The sequence below is a fragment of the Lacerta agilis genome, chromosome 11, assembly GCF_009819535.1.
Source record: "Lacerta agilis isolate rLacAgi1 chromosome 11, rLacAgi1.pri, whole genome shotgun sequence".
NCBI classification, from domain to species: domain Eukaryota; kingdom Metazoa; phylum Chordata; class Lepidosauria; order Squamata; family Lacertidae; genus Lacerta; species Lacerta agilis.
Window position 1 is genome coordinate 41,375,179 of NC_046322.1, and position 26,883 is coordinate 41,402,061.

At 41.3% G+C, this 26,883-nt stretch overlaps 1 protein-coding gene across 1 annotated transcript in view; it reads right to left on the bottom strand.

Annotated features, from left to right (window-relative positions):
- Positions 1-26,883, bottom strand: part of TMEM232 (transmembrane protein 232) — a 129,111-nt gene that overhangs the window by 45,765 nt on the left and 56,463 nt on the right. The window contains 2 exon segments of the mRNA XM_033164766.1: positions 1,195-1,442; positions 16,164-16,342. Coding sequence (XP_033020657.1) covers positions 1,195-1,442; positions 16,164-16,342 — 427 coding nt within the window.

The following is a 26,883-nucleotide window of genomic DNA, read 5'->3' on the forward strand; positions in this document are numbered from 1 at the left end:
GTGAGGGACCTTTGTTCTACTAGATGTTACTGAACTGTAACTCACATCATCCCTGGCCATCGGCTATGCTTGCTGAGGTTGAAGGGGGTTTGTAATTCATCCACATCTGGAGGGCTAAAATTTACCACACTTGCTTTACAGAAAAGGAGGGTTTTGAACTGGTTAGAGATGGGGGTAAATAAGGAGTACCATGAAGATAATCTGGGAGTTCCAAGGCTAATGGACAGCTAGGGAGAATGGGTGCAGTCATTAACAAAGTCATTTTATCCTCATAATTCCTGGGATTAAAACACACAGTGGGATGTTTGAACCCATTTGGGGGCCAGAGCTGAGTTGTGAATGCTTCATTTGCACCCAGTGTATACTACTGAGTCATCTCATTTACCTTTGATTAACACCTTTTCTGCGAGCTGGGCTAGCTATAGCACCCAACTCAAAAGAAATTTCAAGGAAGTTTTAATCTTATGACATTGCTGTGCAAGGTATTTTGTTATCAAAAGGCTTATTTTTAACTCGGTAATAATAATGTAGCCAGGTGAAATCACAGCGAGAAAGAGGGCATGAAGGAAGGAGGGAGAGATTGAGGGAGAAACAGAGAGGAGTATTGATGCAGAGCAGAGAAGAAAACGTTTCATCCCGAAGATTAGAATTCAGATAAATTAAATCATTTCCAAATATTTTGTTTGCGTACCAAACTTTATCAGACATGGGAATGATGGAAGGAGAAAAGCTTATAAGCCTTATTTTTTATTTTTTAATTATTTTTATTAAAGATTTTCAAAGGTAGTACAATGTCTCTCTCAAGTTTTTCCATATAACATTTTTATAAGTCAGTGTTATATTTTTATAAGTCAGTAAGAAAGGGGAGAAGGGGGGAAGAGGTGGGTGGGACGGGGAGGTAGGTGGGGTGGGGTGACTGTGTTTCTTTTTTACTTGATATGAGTAGGGTTTGGTGTCAGCATTGTTTATGTAGGTTCTCTGTTGTTTGCTTGTGCTCGTTTGGCGGTGAGAGAGGTCGGAGTTGGCTTGGGATGTGGTTGTTCGTTTGTGGTTGGCTTTGGTGATCTTTGGTTCTACCGACAGCATACAAATCAATATGGCTAACCTGACCCAAAATACCCACCAGCTTATAAGCCTTATAAGAACATTAAAGCAAACCGCACTAAACAACATGCAGACCTAGGAAACGAGTACCTTAAAGTCAGGCGTTTGGCTTTCTTCTCCTTAACAGACAGCTCCGATTCTCGACGCAGGATCAATGGTGGCTTTTGTACAGGCGGACGTGGCAAGGGGATGTCTGGACCAATAGGTGGCAAGAAGTGATGGCACATGGAAGTGGCGACTCTCCACCCAATGTTCTGATCAGAAGGCGCTTCACTGGGATTTGATGAACCTTTTTCTTTGGATGCAATGAATGGGTCTTTGGGGCCTTTGGACTCAGCCTAAAAAAATGAATGGAAAAGGGGGGAGAGGGGGACAAAGGCCAAGTATGCATGATCTACTACCTGAAACAAGGCAATGACAGAACCAAACTATAAAACTTCAATAGAGGAAATCATAAATAAGACACTCTTGTGCTTATTTCTGCTCTCCACAATCCACTTTGATTCACTGATCCTTCTGTAGTCAGGAAATCTGCAAACAAGGTTGTGAATGAAATGCTGAAAGAAGATGGCTTTGGCACTGTTTCCCTTCTTTGGAACACAAAGAAGATTTCAAGTGCTAATAACTGAAATGTCCATTGAAATATTAATGGATAGAAACATTAAGGCGCATGGAAAAATTCAGCACTTTCACAAGCAGGTGTTCTCAAAGCTTTCAGTCCACACTTGACCCAAATGCCTCAAAACAGTGCCACGCAAGGTCACAATCAACCCCCTTTATGTTCACAAGACAATTGTTCTTTCTTGGAAGTGAAGAGGATATTGAATCCTTTCGATTTGGCTTTAAAATATCAATGACAACTGGTGAATACAGTTAATCTTCAAGCAACCCTTTACTAGTCCGACTACATTTTATGAGCCCATTAGTACTTGTAACAGCACACAGATGGAACAGGAGATGCCTAAATAAAGGGGGAGAAACCTGAATGTCAAATGTATTTTCCAGTATTAATGAGATCTGAATATGTGTAGCATGTTTATTAATGACATCAGGCAGATACACTGTGTATATCTGTGTATATCCCCTGTTTTAATTGGCCAGATGTAGTAATATTTTTAATCTTTGCTGTTGCAGCTTCTGCTTGTGTCATTGCTCAGTGATGGCTTTGTTCCATTCCCTTTAAAACCTGCTTTTCAGAGGTTTAAGTGAGATGGCGGGGGAACACCCTCCTGGCTTAGCCTTGTACCTTTTCATCTCCACAGCAAAATGTATGTGCTTTTCAAAAACGGAAGAAAGGAAAACTCCACGTACTCCACATACATAGCGCTCAGAACATTTCAGATTCCATCTTACTATAGAACGTACCTCAAACTCAAAATGGTGAAAGCCTGTCACATGGGTTTGGATGCCAAACTAAGATCCAGCAGGGAAGCAGGAGGTGGTTGTTTGGGATGAGAAGAGGCCTTGCCGCCATATACAAATCTGTGTTAAAGGTAAAAGGTAAAGGACCCCTGGACGGTAAAGTCCAGTCAAAGGAAACTATGGGGTAAGAATAATGTAGCCAGGTGAAATCACAGAGAGAAAGATGGCATTCTCTCTGGGCACTGTGGTTTACCCCTCACAGAGTTACGATATCCGAGCAAACCTTAACAAGCTACCATGCTTTGTTGCAAGTATTTCTGCTTCCCTGGTGAAACAATCTCCTCTCTCATCCCCCCACATGCTATTCTGGGTTTTTTTTCCCTGCCCTCCCCCATCCCACAACCAATTTAGGAGGTGTGAGGGTGGGGGAAGCCTGTTGTGATAGTGGAAGTCTTTGTGCAGGCTTCCACAAGTGAGACAGGTTAGTTGAATCCAGCACTCAGAGGCAAAAGGTAAAAGGTAAAGGACCCCTGGACAGTTAAGTCCAGTCAAAGGCGACTATGGGGTTGCGGCGCTCATCTGCTTTCAGGCCGAGAGAGCAGGCGTTTGTCCACAGACAGCTTTCCGGATCATGTGGCCAGCATGACGAAACCACTTCTGGGGCAACGGGACACCATGACGGAAGCCAGAGCGCACGGATATGCCATTTACCTTCCTGATGCGGCAGTACCTATTTATCTACTTGCACTGGTGCACTTTCAAACTGCTAGGTTGGCGGGAGCTGGGACAGAGCAACAGGAGCTCACTCCATCGTGCGGATTCGAACCACCAACCTTCCAATTGGCAAGCCCAAGAGGCTCAGTGGTTTAGACCACAGCACCACCGGCGTCCCTTCAAATTTGTGTTATACAGAAGCAGACCCCTGGTCCCATCTAGCTCAGTACTGTCTACACAGAATGGCAGTAACTCTCCAAGGTTTTAGATGGGATATAATCCCAGCCCTATTTGGAGAGGTGAGGGATTGAAACCTGGGACCTTCTGCATGCAAGGGAAATGCTCCACCACTGAGCTATGTTCCTTCCCCATAAAAAGGCAATGGTGTGGAGGGTGAATGAATCTTCTGATAGATCAGGGGAGGATCAAGAAATGTACCAGATCTGAAACTGTTTGGAGTTGTGGATCTGAAGGACATAGTGTTTGGGTGCAGCTCCATGAATTAGAATGGTTTATCAAGACATTAATCTCAGCCTTAATTCAGCCTCTGAAGAGAGGAAATTACAAAAAGGAAAGCTCACATGTTTTATTTTTCCAACCCAAGTCCAGAAAAGAGTGTCAAATGTAAGGTCTGTTTCCCCTCCTAAAGTTGTGTCAACAGCTATCAAAAACATACATTAGAGAACAAGATAAATGCGCAGCAGACAAAATGGATTTTTACATAATTTTCCTGGCATGAACATTACCTCTGCTGGATAAAACAGCATGTGAATGAAGTCCAAAAGTCACTTTGCTCACAAGGACTCAGTGGCTCACTGTGCTACTTTCCCAGAATTTCCTGTTGCAGAAGCTTAAATTTCACATCCTGACTCATCCAGTAAGAGCTTAAATGGGTGCAAGCATTCCCTTATATAAGAAAATGCCTTTGGCTCAATGCCTGCCAACCTATGCCATCAAAGTTATTCACACCTACGTTGCCACTGGCTCCCCAGTATAAAGAGGTTGTGCTGCCATCATTGGAAACCACAGCAGGGCTACAGTCTGGTCAGTTAAGATCCAGGTACGGCTAAAACAGGTAAGGGTTCCTGCAGCTAAAAGTGGAGCTACCTAGGCAAACTGAGCTGCACCCCTATTTAAGTCTCCGCCTAAGGCTGTCTGCTGCTGAACTAACATATGAACCCACTTGCATAAATATCCAGCCTGTACATCACTTGGAACTGTTCGGGATGCTGCCTTGAACTCATGCCTTGAACCAGGATTCCTGGTGAAACTTCTGTTTGGGCTGGAACAACCATCTGGCTGCAACCCTCACCAGGAACAGAACAGTTTCCTGCCAGTGGTCCACATCAATGGTGTTTTTTTACCCATGAAGAATGGGTAAGTCAACACATGAAAGCCTCATCAGCATCACATGATGAATTGTTATCAGCTGTGTGGCTGGGAGTGTTAGGACACTGGGCCACATGTTGAGTGTAACATCTGGACCAGCTCTCCTGCTATTCCATTGAAGTAGATCTATGCCAAATATGAATGCAGTGCTCCTTCTTGTTATGTCCACAACACAAGCACACACGTCAGAAAGGGCACCAATTCTTGAATGTGGATCTCACACACCAGAAGACAGCATTTTGTATCTTTTCTGTACATAGAAGTAAATGGGAAATATTCCCAATATGGCAAGCTCACCGATAGTGGCCTGTTCAGAAGTAGACAACAACGTGGCAAGCAGGCATATTCCTTATCAAAATATAGCACACTAGAAAGCTGCTACTCTCTGCTTCATATTCAAAACAATCTGGGCTACAGCATACAGCCAGTCCAAGTGTTCAACACTAGCAAGGTTAAGAAATCTGTAGAGCTACATGCTAATGCAGACTTTGTTATATTAAGACAGAATATGGCTGACACATCTTGCATTAGCGAAGACAAACTATAGTCTCTCAAACTATAAAGTCATGAATATAGTGCAAAGAGCATATTAGGATACCTTTCTTTCAATTAAAAAAAATGACTACCAAAATATATTTCAGCAGTGACCGTGGGCAGGATGGAAGGATGAAAGTGTGAAAGGGTTTGCTTGAAAAGAAGCTCTACACAATAAGAAAAGCAGGAGGTCAAATACACAAAGAATGAACTCTTACAATGAAGCAAAAATGTGAGGATTTTTTTTTAAAAAGTATTTCATGTTTTGCAAGGCAGATGGCAGAAAGCACTTAAAATGAAGCTTTTCCTTCAATTTGCCAGCATATACATTAGGGAAGCCGAAAGGAGATTGTCTTGTTGACAATCTCCAAGGAACTATCACTAACTAATAACGTTTATTAGACTATTATGACTAGGTGGCAAATGTAGGGGTGTGGGTTCTTATTGCACCTAAAGAGATAGGGATCTTTTCCATGTAAAATGGCTAGCCTACTTATGCCAAGGTTCATTTCCTCACTCTCAGCTCAGTTCAGCTTCTGGTCACCCCCAGAAACATATTAGAGCAGAGGTGGCTAACCTGTGGCCCTCCAGTTGTTGCTCCCAGCACCCTTGAATTTTGGCAACACTGGGGCTGAAGGGTATTGGAGTCCAACAACATTTGGAGAATTACAAGTTAGCCACTTATGTTTCAGAGACTGCACTGAGTTAACTCAAGCTACCAATTCAGCACCTGAACTTTGGCAAAAACATCAAACTCATATATTCAAGCATGCATGACTAAATGAAGAACCTTCCTCAGATAACCACAAGGTAGATATACTTTAACACTGGTTCCACTGCATGCAAAACTGCATGAGCACAAAAAACCTAGGGTTGGATACAGATGCAAGCTACTTCCACCTAGTTCCCATTAACTCAATAGGACTTACCAGTAAGTAATCTTTCATATAGATTTAAATTGGGCCCAATTGTGACTACCCACAGCAAAGGGAATATTATCATCATCAGATGATCTTTGTGTTCATGATGTGGCCTAGATGATGAGGAGGATAAATGAACATAGATGGCTCGTGTTTTTCAGGACTTTATAAATTAAAGGAAATACCCAGTCTGGAAGATTATAGGAAGACATTGCAAATTGTATTGCTACAATGTGCTCCTGTGCATTCTGTACCAGCTTCAGATTCCATCAGCATACAAAAAACACAGTGGCATATAGGCAGCATTTCAGCAGATGATGACGACGACGATTACTTGAATTAATAGAGCCACACATAAATAAATAAATAAATAAATTAGGGAAGCTGTAAACAAACGGGGAAAAATGGTGCTAAAATATACTATCTCTTGAAAATGTTTACAATCCATAAAGGAGACACATTTAGTAGTTGTGATGCAAAGTCAGGTCTTTAATGTTGCTTTTGCGTCCTATATGACAAGTCAACAGGAATCTAAAAGCCTGTTTCTTAAAGCAAGCTGTTTCTTACTGTTTTGTCATTTGGTTCTCTTTTGTGTACCTGGGAATTGGGGCTTTGCTGTCTCTGTGCCTCAATAACAACAGCCCTGCTGTTTTTCTCAATGAGAATGTGGCAGAGCATATTTCAGTTGCTTTGTAGCTCTTATTTACCACACAATGTTGGGATTTTAGGTGGCATCTTTTGGCATTCTGGATCACTCACAGCTCTGTAATACATATCAGTGCTCTTCTTTATATGGCAAGGATATTAAAGTGGGTTATAGCACATAAGTACTGAGGATAGAGCTGGACAGACTTTTTTCATCTGAAGCCCACGCTGCTTAGACCACATTATTTCACCTTAAAGAATTAATGGGTTCTATCAGTCAGAGGTCCTTTTAATGAATGACTCAAAACCATTTCTTACAGAATATTTTGTTCTACCCCAGTAACAAAATACAATATGCGCCTGTCTCACCCCAGTTGTGAATAGTGTACATGCATTTAAATCATCACTCTTTGGAGGCCAAGGTACATGACAGCCATATCCTTTCCCTAATCAGAGACTGTGTCAATTCTTATTAGGAAAAAATGGAGCTTTAAACCGACATGGAAGTGCAAAATATTCCATGACAAATGAGCCCTGCAATTTTGCTTTGTTTTTTATTCTACTGAACGACAAAAAAGGACAATGCACACAAAGAGAAAAACAGACATTAACAATAAATAAATAAATAAATAAATAAATAAATAAATAAATAAATAAATAAATAAAATACCAGGAGCTTTTGGTAATAAAGTCAAATGGAAATTTAAAAATCAGGAATGAATGAAATAGATACAATTATAAAATTATAAATGAGGTATAAAAACACAATTTGCATCGTACAATGAAGTAGAGAAAAAGAAAAAAGGCTTTCCTGTAGATGCTGTCAAAGAAAATCATTATTTCGAAGGGATTTGCCACCTGTGTGACTGCAATATCATATATCTAATAAATAAACCCCAAATGGAGGTGAAATCAGAAAGATCAATGTCACCCCAGCTACTCAAATATTACACATCAATTTCTCTGAAATAGCAATAAACATAACTTCCTTGAACCACTTACATAGGATATAAAATGAAGAGTCTTGCTATCCCTCAATGATTACTAACCAGAAAATAAACAGTTAACTGTTTACGTATAAAACCTGAATTTATCAAAAATAGACAAAATGCATTATTTACGGTCCAGGGTCACATTTTTACCTATAACTGTACAATTTATGTAATCGCTTGTTTCCAAAATTTATGAACTTCAGCACAACCCCACCACATGTGCCAATAAGATCTCCACTCCCCACAGTCCTGCCTGCAGAAGAGAGATCCTGATCATGTAAATTGAGATCAGGACATCAGGGTAAAATACTATTAAGGGATGACTTTTAAAGAATTATCCCTTATGCTGGTGGAGACTGATCAAAAAGGGTGCATTTTTCCATATACAATTGACTTGCTTCTTGTGCATGTTTAACTTGCACAATTTGAACTTTTCGCGCTTGGTGGCTGACCAGTTGAAATCATACAAATTAAAAGCATGGAAGGTGGAGAACTTAAAAGCTCTTCTGGTGCAGGGTTTTCCACCTTGCTTACCAGGCTCTGGAAGGCTCTGGCAAGATCTTGCAGAAACTTGGAGAGCACTGTGAGATCCTTCCAGAGTTCGGTAAGCAAGGAGGAGAGCTTAAAAGCTGTCTGCCTTGCTTGGGGAGCACAGCTCTAGAAAGGTAAGCCTGCTCCTGCAGGGGTGGTTGCAAGTGTGTGTGTCTGGGGTGTTTGTGTTGATTATACATGGTTTTGCGTATATGCGCCATTTCCAGAATGTAACCTTTGCACAAGAGGCAAGCCGACTGAACTTGTTTGGAAGTATAACCACAGAGCCTAGGGCTTCCCGATAGGAAGGTCGGCAGTTCGAATCCCCGTGACGGGGTGAGCTCCCCTTGCTCGGTCCCAGCTCCTGCCCACCTAGCAGTTCGAAAGCACGTCAAAGTGCAAGTAGATAAATAGAAGGCGGGAAGGTAAACGGCGTTTCCGTGCGCTGCTCTGGTTCGCCATAAGCGGCTTAGTCATGCTGGCCACATGGCCCAGAAGCTGTCTGTGGACAAATGCCAGCTCCCTCAGCCTATAGAACGAGATGAGCACCGCAACCCCAGAGTCGTCCGCGACTAGACCTAATGGTCAGGGGTACCTTTACCTTTACCCCAGATATGACTGGTGCCACTGTACTAGTGAATCAGGCATTGATATATCAGAACAATAATCTTCAACAGAGATGAAAAATAAATCATAAAAATATACAACCTCCAGAGAAATTAGTTGGGAAGGAAATAAGCCTTCAGTCTCATTAACCAAATTAAGTCTGAAATGCTGTATTATCACAGCTTAATATCCACAAAATTTAATTACTTAGAGCAGCTTAATTTCACTGCACAATTTTGAAGACTATGCAGACCTGATTTCAAACCTTTGCAAGTGCCTGAGGTGCACTGACCAGTAAACAGTTGTACTTCTGATAGAGGTTTGCAAAAATGTCCCCTAAGAAAAGACTCATTAAAATGCTGGAATCAACTATGTTGAGAGACAGTTAAGAGCATTCCAACACAGTTCTTTACTCAGAGACCCTTTCCAGATACAGTTGTACCTTGGAAGTCAAATGGAATCCGTTCCAGAAGTCCGTTCAACTTCCAAAACGTTCGGAAACCAAAGCGCGGCTTCCGATTGGCTGCAGGAAGCTCCTGCAGCCAATCGGAAGCCACGCCGGATGTTCAGCTTCTGAAAATCGTTCGAAAACTGGAACACTCACTTCTAGTTTTCAATCGTTCGGGAGCCGAAACGTTCGGCGACTAAGCAGTTTGTCAACCAAGGTATGACTGTACTGTATTTTGAATGCTGGATAGATGATGCTCCTGCAACAAAATACCACTTCCTTGACAAAAGATATTCCTGCGTCCCCTGCACAAAACGAGTCACAAATGCTCTTTTATCACACCATGAATGTTGTTGTTTTTTGGTGTGTGTTTTTTAGAAAGGCCATAAGTTAAGTAGTTTCCAGCTTTTTTACTTTGACGAATTCTTGCTAGTCATATTGTGCTTCTGGTCAGTTAGCTTTAATCAGGCAGCCAACATGTAGCAAAGTTATACACATCATACAATGTGAGTAGACACATGGCTATATGTAAATTTGAAGACATTATGACCAACCTTACCATATTTTTGAAATGTCATGCTAATTGCTTTCCCCCACCCCCAGACTTTAGGTTCGAATTGGATGCCACTTTGCTGATCACAGGCTGAAAACCTAAGCTTGTTAAAATAGAAATTCTAGTTAAATAGGTGAGACTTACCTGCAAGCAAATACATTAAGGATTAGGGCCAGAGCTTATTTATTTATTATTAATTGAATTTATATAGCCTGGAATGTCTCCCTTTCACTTAGGATACATTACAGGACATACTGAAGATAAGAGTAGGGCCTGCTGATAATAAGAGTAACCCCATATCTTCTCTCCTAGGGATACTCGGTGTCCTTGTTTGCATGTAACACTAAACCAAAACTTGGCTTACCATGTGCAAGCAAACAGGCTCCAGTACAGATGATCGCATCCACTTTGCTTCTTTGTGATCATTTTGCTGCTTGTGGCCCAGCAATCCCAGACAAACCACAAGCCATAAAAGCATAGGACAAACCTTGGTTACAGATCCTGGTTTGTCTGGAGAGAGCTAAATGATGAGACCAAGATTAGATGAACTTGTAAGAGAAGCAAAATGATCAAGGAGGAGCAAAGCAATCAGGATCACTCCAGGAGCTTATTCATGTAAGCCAGTGATTGCCAAAATTGGCCTTCCAGCTGTTTTGGGACTACAACTCCCATCATCCCAAGCTAACAGGACCAGTGGTCAGGGATGATGGGAGTTGTAGTCCCAAAACAGCTGGAGGGCCAAGTTTGGCCATCACTGGTGTAAGCCATAATTTGGTTTAGCAGGATGTGTCAATCAGGTCATCGTGTGGCATGTTCTCTGCCTACAGCAGCAACATCGGGGGAGTGGGATTGGGGAGCTTGCAGTAAAATAATGTCTTATTAGTCGTTAAGTTCCCCAGATGTGACAGTAGGAGAAGAGGAGTTTTCATGAGAAAGGTGCTTTCAGAAGCACCACCATAACTGCTACAATATCTTGTTCAAATCTTAAAGATTGGCACTAATGTGAACTTTCTCTTCATATTAGACATGTTCCCAGTTTCCATGAAGAGATAAAACAGCTGTCAATAACAGTGATGCTTTCTTGCCCAAGGCACTTCCATGTTTATGCTGGAATCCACTTAACATATCTCATCTTACATATATAGGATATATATAATCTGGCATATTATAGAGAATAGCTACAAAAGCAATGAAAAATAGAGGGTGGAAATAAAATTCCCATTCTCACATTATCAAATTGGGGGGGGGGGAATTATTGTTGCATCTTCTCTATTAATTCAGAATTATATATGTATGTATATGTGTGTGTGTGTGTGTGTGTGTAGTCTAATGGTTAGCAGCAGACTGTCTCCTTTCTACATTACAAAATATGCCAGAATGTGCTCAGCTGGAATCTGCTGCTTTAAAAACTCCAAAGTATTATGAAATTTATGGCATAAAATGCAAACAATTCAGAATGGATGTGCTTGCCCTCTTTCCTCAGGAGGATCTTATGTATTTAGAAGCTACACAGTCCCTGATATGTTGAAGTATTTCAAAGTGGCTTTTAAATGTTAAATATACGTGAATATTCACTACTGCTGCTAAGATACAAGATTTCCGTGTACCAGAATAAGACATTTGTTAGAGATGCATGCCATTTTTAACCTGAGTTCTTGAAAAACTGTGTGTGTGTGTATATATATAAATTTGTGTGAATGTATAAATGTATTCGGTGCAGCAGTAAAGGAAAGGAACCATAAAAAATAAAGACTCAAAACTAGTAAGAAAGAATTGCACCCATGTCTAAATTAGGTTGTATTGTTATCACATTTAAAGGGCTTGGGTGGGGAAATTGAATCACACTGCTTTGACCAATTGGACCCAACACGGATAGACAACACAACATATTACATGGACCGGCAGAGAGAAGACAGGGTCCTTCTTTCCAGCCTAATAAAGGCATTCAATAAGAAGAGTCATGGGAAAAACTTGAAACTCCCTGGACAACGGCATACAATTTCTAAGAATATAACAATTGGATATTTATTGTGTAATAATATGGTAGAGGTAGAAGTTTGTTTTTTCCTTTATGGTGCTCTTCCATCCCTTTCAATGCTCTATTCAAAAACTTGCTAAAGGGCCTGACACCTCAAACAGAACTATTAACACACCATAAAATGACCCTTTTTATGGCATGATAATTTATATCTTATTGCCTTACTCAAGAGGCAGACAGCCACTTAAAATGCATCACCATAGGAAACGCTATGTACATGAAATAACTCCACATGTGGTTATGACAATTTTCAAAACACTATCACAAACCCAAGAAAGAAGAATTTATACCCATATATTTTTCTGCAGATGCTTTGCGAAAACCAAGAGACAGGACCTGGGGAGCCTGCTAATGAGTTCTCAGAAGTGTTATGATTCCCATGTAACATCCAAATGAGTAGGCATTCATGAGATTGCTTCAGGAAGTAAATCCATGAACACAAAATAGTATTCCTTTTAATATCCCACCTTTTCCTCTTGGGTTTCTTAGGTGGATGAAGTTCTCAGGTGGTCTCCCACCCAGGGAGTGACCAAGACCATGCCACGTTAGGTTAACTGAGAGTAACCTATCTCCTAGACCAGGGGTGGGGAACCTCTGTTTCATGGGTCAAATTTGACCCACAAAGCCATTTCCCCCAACTTTGTCGGTCCTATGCTCAGAGCTTGGAGAAGAACTCTGCAAGGGACTTGGGCATGTGGACAGGAAAACACACCTGTCAATAATCTGGCAACGAGTGACTGACAGGTAGGTTGTCCCATGGGGTGGGCACCGGTGACAATCTGATCCCCTGCTCTAGACCCTATTATGTCTCAACTGACTCCTCAGTGGTAATGTTCCCTTGAAACTGCGTAGGCAAAACCCCTAGTATCTTCTCAACATTTTCTCTCTCTCGTTCTGTCATAGAGACCTATATAGCATAAGCTGCGGTTCAGCTCTTGATTTGCACTTATTCAATTGACCAAAGGCAAACAACCAGGGATATTTAGACAAGAATACCTACTATGCTCACCGGCTAAATTCCCCCCTGTTCCCTAGGCTATCACAGAACTGCATTTTAAATCTCCTGAGCTTATTTCCAACTCAGTTAAATAAATCAGGCATTCTTATCTAATTTCCTAAGATAATAAGAATGGACAGAGTGTTTAATGTATAATTTAACTTTGCTGCAGACACTGCTTATACCAAATTCATCTTCCTTACCTGTCTGAATTCTAAAGCCTATTTCTGTAATCCTGTTCTGCACTATGAAGAATGGAATCTAATTTCAAAGAATATTTATATGCTTTCAAAATGCCAGACATTTAAAACCCAGAGACACTACCCAGCTCTGGGGGAAATGTAGCCCCTCTATCAACTATGCACTGTTTCCCCTTGCTGTTACATTATTAGTCATGTATCCATTGATGACTCTTTATGTAGAATAAATCTAGCGTTAAAATAAATAATCAGAATGGCATCCATAACATTTTCTCAAAATTCAAAATTTACCCACTGGTCCAAAAGTGGGCAATCCCTGTCTTAGCTTATATGCTGCACTTGATGCAGATGTGGTGTGTGTGTGTGTGTATGTGTTAGGGTTGCCATCTTTTGAACAGCAAAAAGAGGACACATTTGCCGACTTCTACTTTTAACTATGGATCACTGTGAAGACTCTCATTTTACACATCCATGAAAAAGAGGCCGTGTCCTAGAAAAAAAGGCATATGGCAACCCTAGTTTTGTGTGTCTATATGTATACGCAGAAGAAGAGTTTGGATTTGATATCCCGCTTTTCACTACCCGAAGGAGTCTCAAAGCAGCTCACAACCTCCTTTCCCTTCCTTCCCCACAACAAACACTCTGTGAGGTGAGTGGGGTTGAGAGACTTCAGAGAAGTGTGACTAGCCCAAAGTCACCAAGCAGCTGCATGTGGAGGAGCGGAGACGCGAACCCGGTTCACCAGATTATGAGTCTACCGCTCTTAACCACTACACCACACTGGCTCATACGTATATGTTTCTACACGCCCCCCAAAATGTAAGTGATTTATACTGGGTTGTAATCAATGTAGCACAAGGATTTCTCTTTGTACAATGGAGTGTTCTCCATCCCCACCCCATGTTCCCCCTAAATCTGTACTTAGGGTTGCCTCAACCATTCCAAGCAGATTTGGGGATGCTGCAGAGAGAAGAGAAGGGAGGAAGTCCTTGTGCTTGAGCAATTATTTAGCTGCATATCACCCAATGTCATCTATTTGCAAGACATAATGTGTCATAGTATACGAGCTATGACGTGTACCAATGTGCTCTCATTGTACCACTTTGGCATTTATATAACCCAGATCTGCTGAAATCAGTGCTTTGTTACTGACTTCACTGACCAATGGATTACCCCCTACGTTATTTGAAATCCAAACTCTGAACATTCAGTCAACGGGCTGGAATATTATTGTAGGGTTGGGGGTCAACTCAATTTAAATTACAGTTTGTCACTATTATCCTGCTGAAGAAGGGAAACTTCAGTATTGATAGCTGATGGCGATTGGAGAGGCTCTCAAGGAAACAAAATGCTTTTTGGACAAGTTAAAGCATTCTTTAAGACGTCTGTCCATGTATCAAGCATGAAAAAATCAAGGTATGCACAAACAGCAATATTATTAATATTTACGTGCTTCCATCTATCATTATAGACATATCTAAATAATGCCAACTTCTGAAAATACTAAATATTCTAACTTCAAGGGAATAGCAGCAGATTTGCATTCCTGAACATCGTTTTTCTTTTCATAACATTTTATTAAAGCTTTTTCATAATAGAACAAAATAAAAAAAACTAAATAAAAACAAAAAACAGAGAAAGAAAGAGAAAATGCAGAGGCCTCTCTCAAAGGTAACTCTTTACCTTTGTCACCCACAGAAAGTGTTGGACCCTCCCAGCTCTCACCTGTGAGCTTTCTTTTCTTCTCCCTGTCTCGGTGACTTACAAATAACAGTAAACTACATAATACATCATATGAAAAGTTGTTGTTGTTGTTGTTGTTGTTGTTGTTGTTGTTGTTGTAAGATAAATTTAATTATTATGAAAAATTATAATTTTATTATTATTATAAAGTAATAAAGTGCAGTACAAGCCTATATATTTCTACTCAGAAGTAAGTCCCACTGAGTTCAGTAAGACCTACTCTCCTGCATGTATGCAAAGGAGCCTAAGCCAATAATATTTTGTTCAAAATGCTATGCTTTAAAATGGTATATTTTATGTTTTGACAGATTGTTCTTATTCTCATTTATTAATCTCCTTCTGTGACATACATCCCAAGGTGATGTAAAAAAAAATACAATATAAACAGCTCAAAAACAGTTACCAAAATAATAGAAGGCAAGTTTTAAAATAACAAAATATGGCCACGAAGGAAGAGACCTATTCTGCCAGCGGGGCAAGTGTGAAGGAAAGAAATATATTCAATTGTTTCAAGTAACTTCACGCAGTGGGAGCCTGCTGTGTTTTCACAGGAATGCTGGTCTAGTGAACAGGGGCAGTCACACTAAAAGTGCTTCTCTGAGTTACTATGGAGTAGGCTTCCATTATCTTAGAACTCTCTTACCAAACAAAGTGACCTACTAGGGGTATAAGAGATGAGGCAGTCTCTCAAGAAGCCTGGTCTCAAACTGTATGGGACCTTCTGTGTTAGTAAAGGTAAAGGTAAAGGGACCCCTGACCATTAGGTCCAGTCGCAGACAACTCTGGGGTTGCGGCACTCATCTCACTTTATTGGCCGAGGGAGCCGGCGTACAGCTTCCGGGTCATGTGACCAGCATGACTAAGCCGCTTCTGGTGAACCAGAGCAGTGCACAGAAACGCCGTTTACCTTCCCGCCAGAGTGGTACCTATTTATCTACTTACACTTTGACATGCTTTCGAACTGCTAGTTTGGCAGGAGCAGGGACCAAACAACGGGAGCTCACCCTGCCGCGGGGATTCGAACCGCCGACCTTCTGATCGGTAAGCCCTAGGCTCTGTGGTTTAACCCACAGCGCCACCCGTGTTAGTACTGTTTTAGTACCAAACCTGAAATTTGGCCCCGTCTCAGTGGCAGCCTGTGCAAAATGCTCAAGCAAGGTGTTATTTGCTGGCAGCGGTTTGCTCCAACAGGCAACCTGGCCACCACATTCTGCACTAGCTGCTGCCTATGAACAACCTCAAGGGTGGTCCCACACAGAATACAAGTCAAGCTAGAAGAGTATTGGAAAATACCAATATTAACCAGGGTCCTTGCCTATTTAATGATATTATGGTAATAATCTCGTTTGAGCAACGGCATATACTGACTACTAGGTTCCATACCTACCTCTGCTACTCTTAGAGCATCCAGGACATGGCTATCCTTTTCAATGCCCTTTTGTTTCTGTAAAGATCTCCACACAGCATTCCTTAATCCTTCTCGAGTCACATCCCCAGCGAGTTCACTACGCAGCAAAACTAGATTGTAGACCACACCATAACGAATAACCCAGAATGGATCATGACCTGCAAAAAATATTTCAGTGTGCCTTGAGCGTTCTATGCCTTTGCTAACAGAACATAAGGAATGCTTTGCTGGATCACAACCAAATCTATGTAGTCTTTATCATATATATTTTTTCCAAATAGCAGGCAGCTAATGCCTCTGAAAGCTTTGGCCCAATTCAAACATGGCAAGGCCTTTTAAACAAGGTGTGGAAAGCCCTTGCCCATGTCTGTGGTTCCACTCAGAGGTCATCTCATTTAAAAGTCATTTACTATGTGCAATGGACCATTTGCATGCGGCGCTAGCATTCTGCTGGACCATACACTGTTGGGGTGTCACTGCCATCCCTGAACCAAATGGCCCTGTGTATATAATATGTGGCTTTTTAACCATCCAACTTCTGGGGAACAAATCATCCTGCAGGCGCACTTTTCATTGCACAATTGACACATAAGTACACCCACAGGGTATTCCATCAATGACGTTGTTACAAATTGTCGCCTGTACCACATCCCCAAATTCCAGCCAGCTACCACTTACCATTTTGATTTGGGGTTGGAAACGAGACATAAAATGCCCCCAGAAATGCCTTTGTGGTATACTATTGAAACCAACCAATGTTAGCGGATTGCGGTAGTAAAAAAAAATCCATAGATTTCTCACAGACAAATGGTAAAGGAACGTCAAGGAAGTGTGAGTAGGTTGGCACAATCCATGTAACGTTTTGGGACAGTTTTATAATTATGGACAGTGTTCTTGCAAGCTTTTTGATGGGGTAAGAAAAACATCCCATAAGCCGTTAACATTAGTTTTTAGTTGTATGATTTAAAGTTAATGGTGTCGGGGGAGAGCACCTTTTTCTCAATATTTATTTCTACAAAATTTTAACAAGATTTTTACTTTTAAATATAATTTTATTGTTTCTCGTTGAAAATAAAAACCATAGCTTATTATTACTGTTATTACCACCACCACAAAAACCATCATCAATATGCAGGGCCAAAGGTTTACTGAACAGAAAAAAGACTACGTCCTCTGAATAAAAGTGCTTTTTGATTCTGTGTGATTGGGTTTTCTCAAGCACACTTCATGTGACACGACAGAAAAACAAGAAAAGTGACACACTTGAGTGGCGCACTTGACAGATGTCCATTGGGAGAAGCATTGCTGGACTGAAGTATTCTACTCAGTTCTGTTTGGGACCACTCTTTTAATTTTCAGCTGACTGTGAGCAAGCAATGCCTCAGCAGTGCTAAAAGGCAACTTGTTTGTCCCTAGAATTTGGTATTGAGTAGTAGACTGCTTCTGTACATGCTCATCGGCTTTATGAGGTGACCCAGGTCACATCTAAAGCACATGACTTCCCCCAAAGATCTTGGAAACTGTAGTTTACCCCTCACAAAACTACAATTCCCAGCTGCCTTAACAAACAACTCGCAGACTTCTTTGGGGGAAAGCCATGTGCTTTATCTATGCATTGTGGATGTGATGTCAAAACAGACATCAGGGATGGGAAACCTTAGTCCTCCAGATGTTGTTGAGCTCCAGCTCTGATCATCCATGACAATTGGTCGTGCTTGCTGTGGCTGATGGAACCTAGAACCCAACAACTTCTGGAGGTTCACAGGTTCCCCCTCCAAGGATTAGGTCTTCAAACAGACAGAGACAGGGCCAGCCTAATATATTTTACTGCCTGAAGCAGAACAACAAATGGCTTCTCCATTTTCAAGCCAAAGTGCACAGTCCATAAAGCTGGTCATTTTGACACACGAGACAGAAAATTCCACAAGTCCCTCTCTCCCTTTGACTAAAAACATAAGAACCCTAAATTAAATAACTAATGATTAACTGCCTTTTCATAATAACCAAAATCAAGCGACTGAGGCGGTTGCTTCACACTGCCTAATGGTAAAGCCAACCCTGGATACAGAGAACAGAAGCTTATTGAATTCATGCCGCCAGGTGTTTAATTCTGAAACATAATAATAAAATCTAATCAGTTCATGGATTTTGTTTGCTGAAGGTGGCACAAAGGAATTGTCAAAGATAAATAAGTAGCTGAAGGAGAAAGAAGATTAGGAGGCAATCAAAAGAAGCTGCCTTGGCTTATGTTTTCATGAAAAGATGCTTGTACACAATATTTATGTTTATGCAGCTATTATATTAGGTGTGAAGAATATGCTAGGCTTGTGAAAGTGGTTTGATCTCAGGCCTTCTCATCATGCAATTGTTCCGTTTGTAGAGGAAAATATAGCTCTTCCCTTTCCAGCTGAAAACAGAAATGCTACAAACACACACACACACACACACACACACGTAACATATTTGAAGTGTCAAAAGATGAGAGTATGTTAAATGACTGTGCTCATCCTTAAAATATTTTCTCCTCCTGCCTTATATCATGTTACCTTGTCATTAGCAGTATTCCCGACATGCCCTCCTAATTAGAACAGGGAATATAACAAATGTTGAGGAAACATCAGTCATCTCTTTAGAGGCCTGCTACTCTAATGTGCCGACTGTCTCCAGAAATGGAGCTCCACATCTTTCATTCTTATGAATGTCAACGGCAATTTAAAGCATGCCCCTGCGCTAAGAGGAAGTTCTCCTCACCATATTGAATCAGGTGGTTAGATGCTTTCTAAAACATATACAGACAACGCTGGCTGCAAGACCGCCTGGAAGTAAGCAGCTAAATTCAAAGAATCGTAGAGTTGGAAGGGGCTCTGAGGATCATCTAGTCCAATCCCTGAAATGCAGGAATATGCAGCTGTCCCATACAGGGACTGAACCTGAAAACTTGGCATAATTCAATGTGGATTACTTCTGCACAGACCTGTATAGGGTTGACCTGCACTCAGTTCAGGTTGTACAAGAGAAATATAGAGGATTGTGGCATTTTGTTTTTGCTTCTTTTGGTAGAGCATCTACACCCAGAAGATACAAAAACATAATAACCACTGTATGCAACAAATATGTACCACAATGGGCCCTGCTATCATTTAAAAGATGCAGTCTCCTGATAATGCTGTTGGTTATGACTGAATAGTAATAACTCATCTTTGGAAATCCTATCCACAGATACAAAGAATATTTCAGTAAAATAACACCGATCTAGAACCATTAAAAATTTGCAACCTTTTGGTTTGCATTATAAATATGATAAATGAAAAATTGCAGAGTCTTAAATTCCTAGCTACTAGGCTGCAGTGGCTGCAATCCAGTTGCTCTGGTGTACATGCAATACTCCAGGTGCATGCAGGGAATCCTCTTCTCGCAGGAAGCAAATGTCCTGCATGTCTAAATAAGTCCTATGCATGCATGCAGCAAAACCCCTTCATAGAAATGAAAAGGAAGTCTGCCTTTGTATGCAGCAATTGGCTACTCCTTAAACGCATCCTTCATGTAAATATATTTCAACTAGCAGCACTCCAAAGGAGAAGGGGCTGCCCGGTCAACAGCTGATCAGGAGATAAGAATTTTTGCTTGATCAAGCCAACAGTCCAGGAAGCAGAGTTTTGTCTCATTGCTGCCCAAGGCAATATATGAGGCACTACCACTACCACTTTATTGGGCCACCATCTTTCTTTGTTTTTGAAACAAGCCTTTTAGAACTCCCCCTTCAGGACTGTTGATCTTTTCATGAGGCATACTTGGCCATAGCTTGAGGATGAGAATAAAGGCAGGGAGGTAAACTGTGTTTAAAATAAGGACATAAATGAATCCATACTCAGTCAGCCAAATTCCTATTCAAGTCCACCCCCGTTTTCCAAATGGCCAACCAGATGACCAAGCAGGAGTGACTTGCCCAGTGAAGCAGAGACACAATGATAGCATCACCGCAACTGCGGCTTTCCAGATCACATTGAGCCTATCTAGGGCTCTCACAAGTGTGTCCCAGCAGCTCTGCTCTCACCGCCTTGGCCCTCCCTGTAAGCTGGAGCAACTCTGCTGCTGGGAGACTATTGTGACTCTGCTCCAGTGGGCAAGTCACTCCTGTGACCACAAGAAACCCAGAAACAAGGTGTGAAAGCAATTGACAGCTGTTAATACATATGTTCTCAAACAAAAAGACCAAAGAATATCACCTTGAACTTTTTTTTCTTTTCAATTTTTTACCCACTGTAAACACAATAATTCCATTGTGAACTGAGAGCCAATAGAACTTGGGGGGGGGGGGGACTGCATTAATAACTTGCACAATTTACATGTGAATCTTTAGACATTAAATACATTAGCTGGCTGCTTCAGAAATGAATGAAGCCTGTGTGTTACCATAAAAAGTCACTGGTCATGATCACCACAAACTCATCTTCCATAGCAGGAGTTCTCAGCAATGGTTCTCTCAATTATCTTTCAGGGATGAAAATCCTGAGAAAGCTTGAAAGGAACAGGTATTTTTTCTTATAGGAAAAGATTGTAGGTCATACCCAAAGATGTCAAGGCTGTAATTCTAAGCACGACTAGGGAGTAAGTCCAGTTAGAATCCATGGGATTTGCTTCCTAGTAAACTTGCTCTGTGGCTGCAACCATGTGTACACTTACTTGGGAGTAAGCCTAATTGAATGCAATGTGAATTACTTCCAAGTAAACATGCACAGAATCAAAATGTAAGGCTTCCATTATATACAATGTATATAATGCATAATTATTTGAAGACATCTTGAACTCCGTGGGACTGAGTGAAAATGGATAGGTTTAAGCTGTACAGCAGCTTACCTTCCTGAAAATCTTCACTCAACTTGTTCTCAGATCACAGCCCTAATAGGGAACTATTAAGAGATGGCATTTAATCAGTCTTTTGGCTGAGGAGGTGATATTTTACTTTTAAGATAATATACAGAGAACAAGGAAGCATAGAAATACTGACAATCATAGGCAGATTAAAAAAAAATTGAGGAAGATTAATTAGACAAGAATGGATGAGTTCATGCTGAGCATATGAATGAGGAAATGGCGCCACACAGGCCTGGCAGGCAAGCCAAATTACTTTCATCCAGACTGAATCTTGAAATGCTTTTGGACATTGTGATACAAGCATTGAAGTCCTAAAAATGCATCTAAAGAGTGAGTACAGCAAGATGATGAATCAAAGCAGAAGGAACCGTATGTTTGTTTGGATACAGTTTTCACAGAAGTGAAGCCAAGATTGTCCAGGTTTCAGATAAGAATTACATACCGGAGGTAGCCAGGTTACATCAATGAATAGGCAGAAATGGGGCTACATTTATACCGGGAATGTAATGGAAAGTCATAAGCAATATGCTGGTGCAGATATGAAGTCAAGTCTATTTGAGAAGCTTGGTTTTTTTTAAAAAAAAAAAAAAAAAAAAAAACCTCAGGTAACGACATTTTTAAAACCCTGGGCCAAGTTAATTACAGGATGAAACCATCGTGTTGATAACATAGACTGGAATATGTAAACTCTGAGATGTGATAAAGTCTGAGTGCTTCAGGACATGCCTACGTTGTAAGTTGATTCACATTCTCAACATGATTTGTCCTAGTAACACAGAGAAGATCACTTTCTATTCCCTTTCCCCAATCAGAAGTGCAAAGTAACAGTTGCCTGTAAAAATAGATTCTTAGTCCGTTTCAGCAAATATGGTGCAGAAGAGGAGATGCTTGCGTGTAATCTTAAGGGAATGGAAGCAGCAGCAGAATGGAAGTCCCTAAAGCCTTTGTTGGAGTCATAGGGTAGCTCAAGATGTGGCATTTTTTTTTATGAACAATACACAAACTTAAGAAAGGGTAGGGGATTTCAAGAGAGATCTTGACTGGGCTGTTCAAAGAGTTGAGCTCCCAATACAGTGGTACCTTGGTAGTTGAACAGCTTGGCTCCCGAACAAATCAGCTCCCTAACACCGCAAACCCAGAAGTGAGTGTTCCAGTTTGCGAACGTTTTTCAGAAGCCCAACATCCAATGTAGCTTCCGATTGAGTGCAGGAAGCTCCTGCAGCCAATCAGAAGCCACGCCTTGGTTTTCAAACAGATTCCCAGAACAGATTAAATTCAAGAACCAAGGTACCACTGTATTGCCAACCATAAGTTTTCATCTGTACATTTAACATCTTCCCGACATTGGCAATCAAAAGTCACAAGTAAAAGAGAGAGAGAGAGAGATTTCTGTCAGTAGAACATGAGACTCTTAATCTCAGGGTCGTGGGTTCAAGTCCCACAATTGGCAAAAGATTCCTGCATTGCAGGGAGTTGGACTAGATGACATTTGTGGTCCCTTCCAATTCTATAATTCTGAAATGATTCTAAAGGTCAAAAAGGGCTGAAATTTTCACCAGTGTCTCTCCTTTGTTACCTCATGTCCATGACTGCACATCTATACTATGCGTATGTGCATCCAAGGGCACATCCACATTGGAGTTCAATGTGAATTTGGAGCTGCTTGTGTCTCGCCTGATTGATTGATTGATTGATAAATTGATTGATTGATTTTGGCAGCATCCATGTGATGCTTCCAAAGTGCCAGTCATGGTTGGAGGGTGGTAGAGGGGTTTGTGAGTAGAAGTGGTTGAATAAAGCAGACTAAATCCTGAAAGGGGGATAGCTTGGCAACTTTGCAGAGTTATTAAGAGGTAAGCGGAACAAAACTGCAGCAGGAAGGCTGCTGTAAATAGCACTGTACACACAAGAGTCCTCTGATTAAGCAATCAGACAACGGAGTAGGTCAGGCCAGGCTTCTAACAGAACAAAACTACTACAGTACTGTAATTAAGACATACTGAACATGGTAGACTTTTAAGACACAAGAAGCCGGGGCTGAAGGAAATGTCTTTGGCATTATCCAACACCTCTCCCTCTAGAAAGACCAGTTTGCAGCCAGGACTCTCTGGGTATCACAAGAGCTCTGCACCCTTGCTATGACACCCACCAACTGCTTAAAAACACTAACAGCATTTTTGTTCCGCAGCAGCCAGAACAAGAAGAGAGATCCCCCGGCGGCCGTGCGGCTGCTTAAAGGGGGTAAGCCACGCCCCCCAGCCAACTGGATTGGCTGGCCAAGGGTTGTGATGCTGCTGGGGATGACGCGGGGCAATATCCCCACACACACACACCTCTGCTGGTATGCCACTTGTAGGTACAGTACATGCAAGAGTGTGGGTGACCACCCTCAACCCTAGCATGTGACTTCCAGTGGGTTGGCTAAAGGTAAATACAACCCTTGGAATTAAGAAAAAGAAAAGGAACTTTGGTGAGTCAATGACAGGTTATTGCAAGCACAACAGAGACATCATCGGCCTACATACAGCCTGTCTCGAAATCCATGCTATGAAATTACAAGTATCAAAGACCAAACCTACTATGTTCTAGCCATAATGAATTTATAAATCCACTCATCATTAGCCATAAGGCTATTTTCCTGTTTGAATTAAGCTACATTACTTATTCCTAAATATAAAAGATTGACAAAGAGGGCCTATACTACAGAAGTGCTTTTATTTATTGCAATCAATCAATCAATCAATCAATCAATCAGTGATATCTATTCCTGCTTACAGAGACAAACAGATGGCAGTATGTTAGGACTGTCATAAAAAGAGGGGGCTGCAATATAATAATAATGTCTAGACATTGAGAGAAATCTGTTATAAAACTAGTCATCCAGGGTCCCCAGCAGTATTGCAAGGCTCTCTCTTCAGTTCTGCTTTGCATGACCTAGTGGCAGCTATCAAAAATGTTGCTTTATATATTGGAAGGCATATATGCCCTTGACAGCTCAGCAAGTGAATATGCTGGGGGTGGAGGGTAGGGTATAAAAAGCCTCCGCAACAAAAGCTCTTTGAAAAGAAAGAAAGTTAAAGAAGAAAGATCCATTAGGTATTCAAGGAATATGAAAAGGAAAATGATTCCTTTCATATTCTAATTCAAGTTTCCTGCTCACTGCTAATAGAGCAACCACTGAGAAACAAGAATGTACTTAGTAATTCTGCAGGTGTTGCACCTCACCCATACCTCTCCAACACCAGCGTCAGGACTAAGACGTTTTGAACATAAAGCACTCCTCCCATGCATTGACCCAACTTAAAACAAAAAGGATGAATTTGTTGCTGCGGTGTAACCATCTTCAACAGGCAACAGGACCTCTAGCAGAAACGCATGGCCTCTTCTGTAGAAGCTAACTTTATGGCTCCTGTCCTGTCACAAAAATATTTGTACTGATATCAGTCCACTGTTTCAATAATCTTTATTGAAAACAGAAAGGGGGGGGGCAAAAAGGATCCTAGACAGTAAAATTAGATCGATGAAATATTCCATCATACCTTATTTGGTTCAACAAAAACAGAGGCTTGAAGTATGATAATACTTATTGGAATAAACTGGCAGGTTTTTTTTTGAAAAAAATTATACGTCACTTATTTAGGCATTTGTTAGATACAGTACAGACCTTAGGGCAAGGTGTCATCAATATGCTGATGGGACCTAGCTCTGTTCCTCTGTAACATCTGAAATCATGCAAGCTCCGATACCTGGACTCGGTCGTGGGCTGGATGAGGGCTAACAAGTTGACTCTGAATCATGGCAACATGGAGCCGCTGTGTGTGATTGGTCCCTGAGTGCAGATAATTGGTTAATTGCAATTATGAGATCATACAGCCCCAGAAGGAGCAGGGTCCTCATCAAGAAGTGCTCCTGGATCTATCTCTGTCACTAAAGGCCCTGGTGATCTCGGTGGCTAGGAGTGTCTTTTATTGGCTGTGACTGGTAAAACAGCTGTGGCCATTTCTGGACCGCAACAGCCTATTCACTCTCATCCATGCACAGGTAACCTCCAGTCTGGATCACAGCAATGCACTCAGTGTGGGACTGGCTTTGAAGGTGACCCAGAAGCTTCAGCTAGTGCAAACTGTGGTTAGCTGATTTCTCACCGAGGCAGAATACCGTCATCGCCCCGCTGAAAGAATGGTAGAGTCTGCCAATTAGCTATCGGGTTGAGTTCATGGTGCTGGTTGTGGTGTACACAGACTTATAAACTTGCAGTCAGGATACCTACCGGTAAAAGATCTTCTCATCCTTATACACCTAACCATCACTACATTTTGCAGGACAGGACAACCTGTAGGGTTGACAGTGACAGAACTGGGCTGTTAGTGTGGCAGCACCTGCCCTCGAATGTCTCCCATTACCTATCACAGACACTGTCTTTATTGTCTTTTGGGCATCTGTTGAAGAATTTTCTCTTTCAGAAAGCGGAATCTTTTCTTCCAGTCATTACCTGAATTTATTTGAAATTGTTTTGATATGTACAGTTGTTTTGTATGTGGCTTTTAGTGTATTGCAAAATGCTTCGAGATGCTTCATGGCAATTCATAAATGAAATAAATAGTAATAATACCTTCAAGACACCAATAGGAGCTCCCATTTGTGTAACATTCTACATTAAAGTTTAATATGTTCATTTTATGTGAATGGCTTTCAGTGGATAAAGCATAAATTGGAAGCACAGCGACATTATTATCTGCTTTGCAAATGCTTTCTTTCGTATTTCATATATACACATATGGGGGACACACATGTATGTGTACACTCTTTCCCACACATACATATACACATACACATACACTTGCCCGTGTACATGTGTAAATATATTTAACATAAATGCAGAAGAAATATATTAAACCTAGACTTTAATAAGCTCTCCATGGGAGCCCAGCTTTTGTTGATGTGATTGATGAGACAGTGATAATGGCAGAGAGACTGTCGTTTTTAGCAAAATTTGAAAACTGAACTCTTCAAAGTAGCAGCAAGGCAAGCATTTTGTGGAGTGATGGGATTTCTGACAAGCTTTATTCGGTCCCACTGCATACAGTGGCATGAACATAGGTAAACAGACAACCAAAAAAGATCTATGTCACAAAGAGCCACAGTCAGAGTATCCTGGGCTGTGATCTTGTCAGACCTAATTAGCTAAGCAAGGTCAGAAGTGGTCAATAATTTGACATCATCTGTTTAGGGAAAACCAAGCACATACTGGTGAGTCAGTTTCTTTCCTTTATGAATCACGACTGAAGGTAAGCATAAGCGCTACTGGAGTGCTCTTGGGGACCTTCATGCATGTCATTGCACAGATAAGATGTAAAGCGGTTGTTGTATTAAAGTTATTTGGCTCAGCGATGTCTACCCTGGCTTGGAAGTGTCCACAGAATGGAAGATGGCTGGATCCCCAAGGATGTGCTCTACAGGGAGCTGGCTCAGGCAACCAGGGCCTGTTGGCAGACCCACTCTGCCTTACAAAGATGCCTGCAAATGTGACATTAAGGGCTGGCAGTATTAAATCTGCCATATGGAATTCCTTGCAGATGACCACAACACCTGGAGACAGTCAAGCCATGTATCCACAGCAGTGATCAGAAGAGCAATGACCGCTGGAGGAGCACAGAAAAAAAGAAACTCCATGGTACTACCTGCGTCAGCAGAAGTGGATGCATACATCCCATCCCAGCTGCAGCAAAACACATCCATATCCTCCTCTACAGTCACAGCAGGTGCCGTAACATCTCCAATGGTTTGACTTCACCCACAAAGGTGCACTCTTCCTTGTATCCTG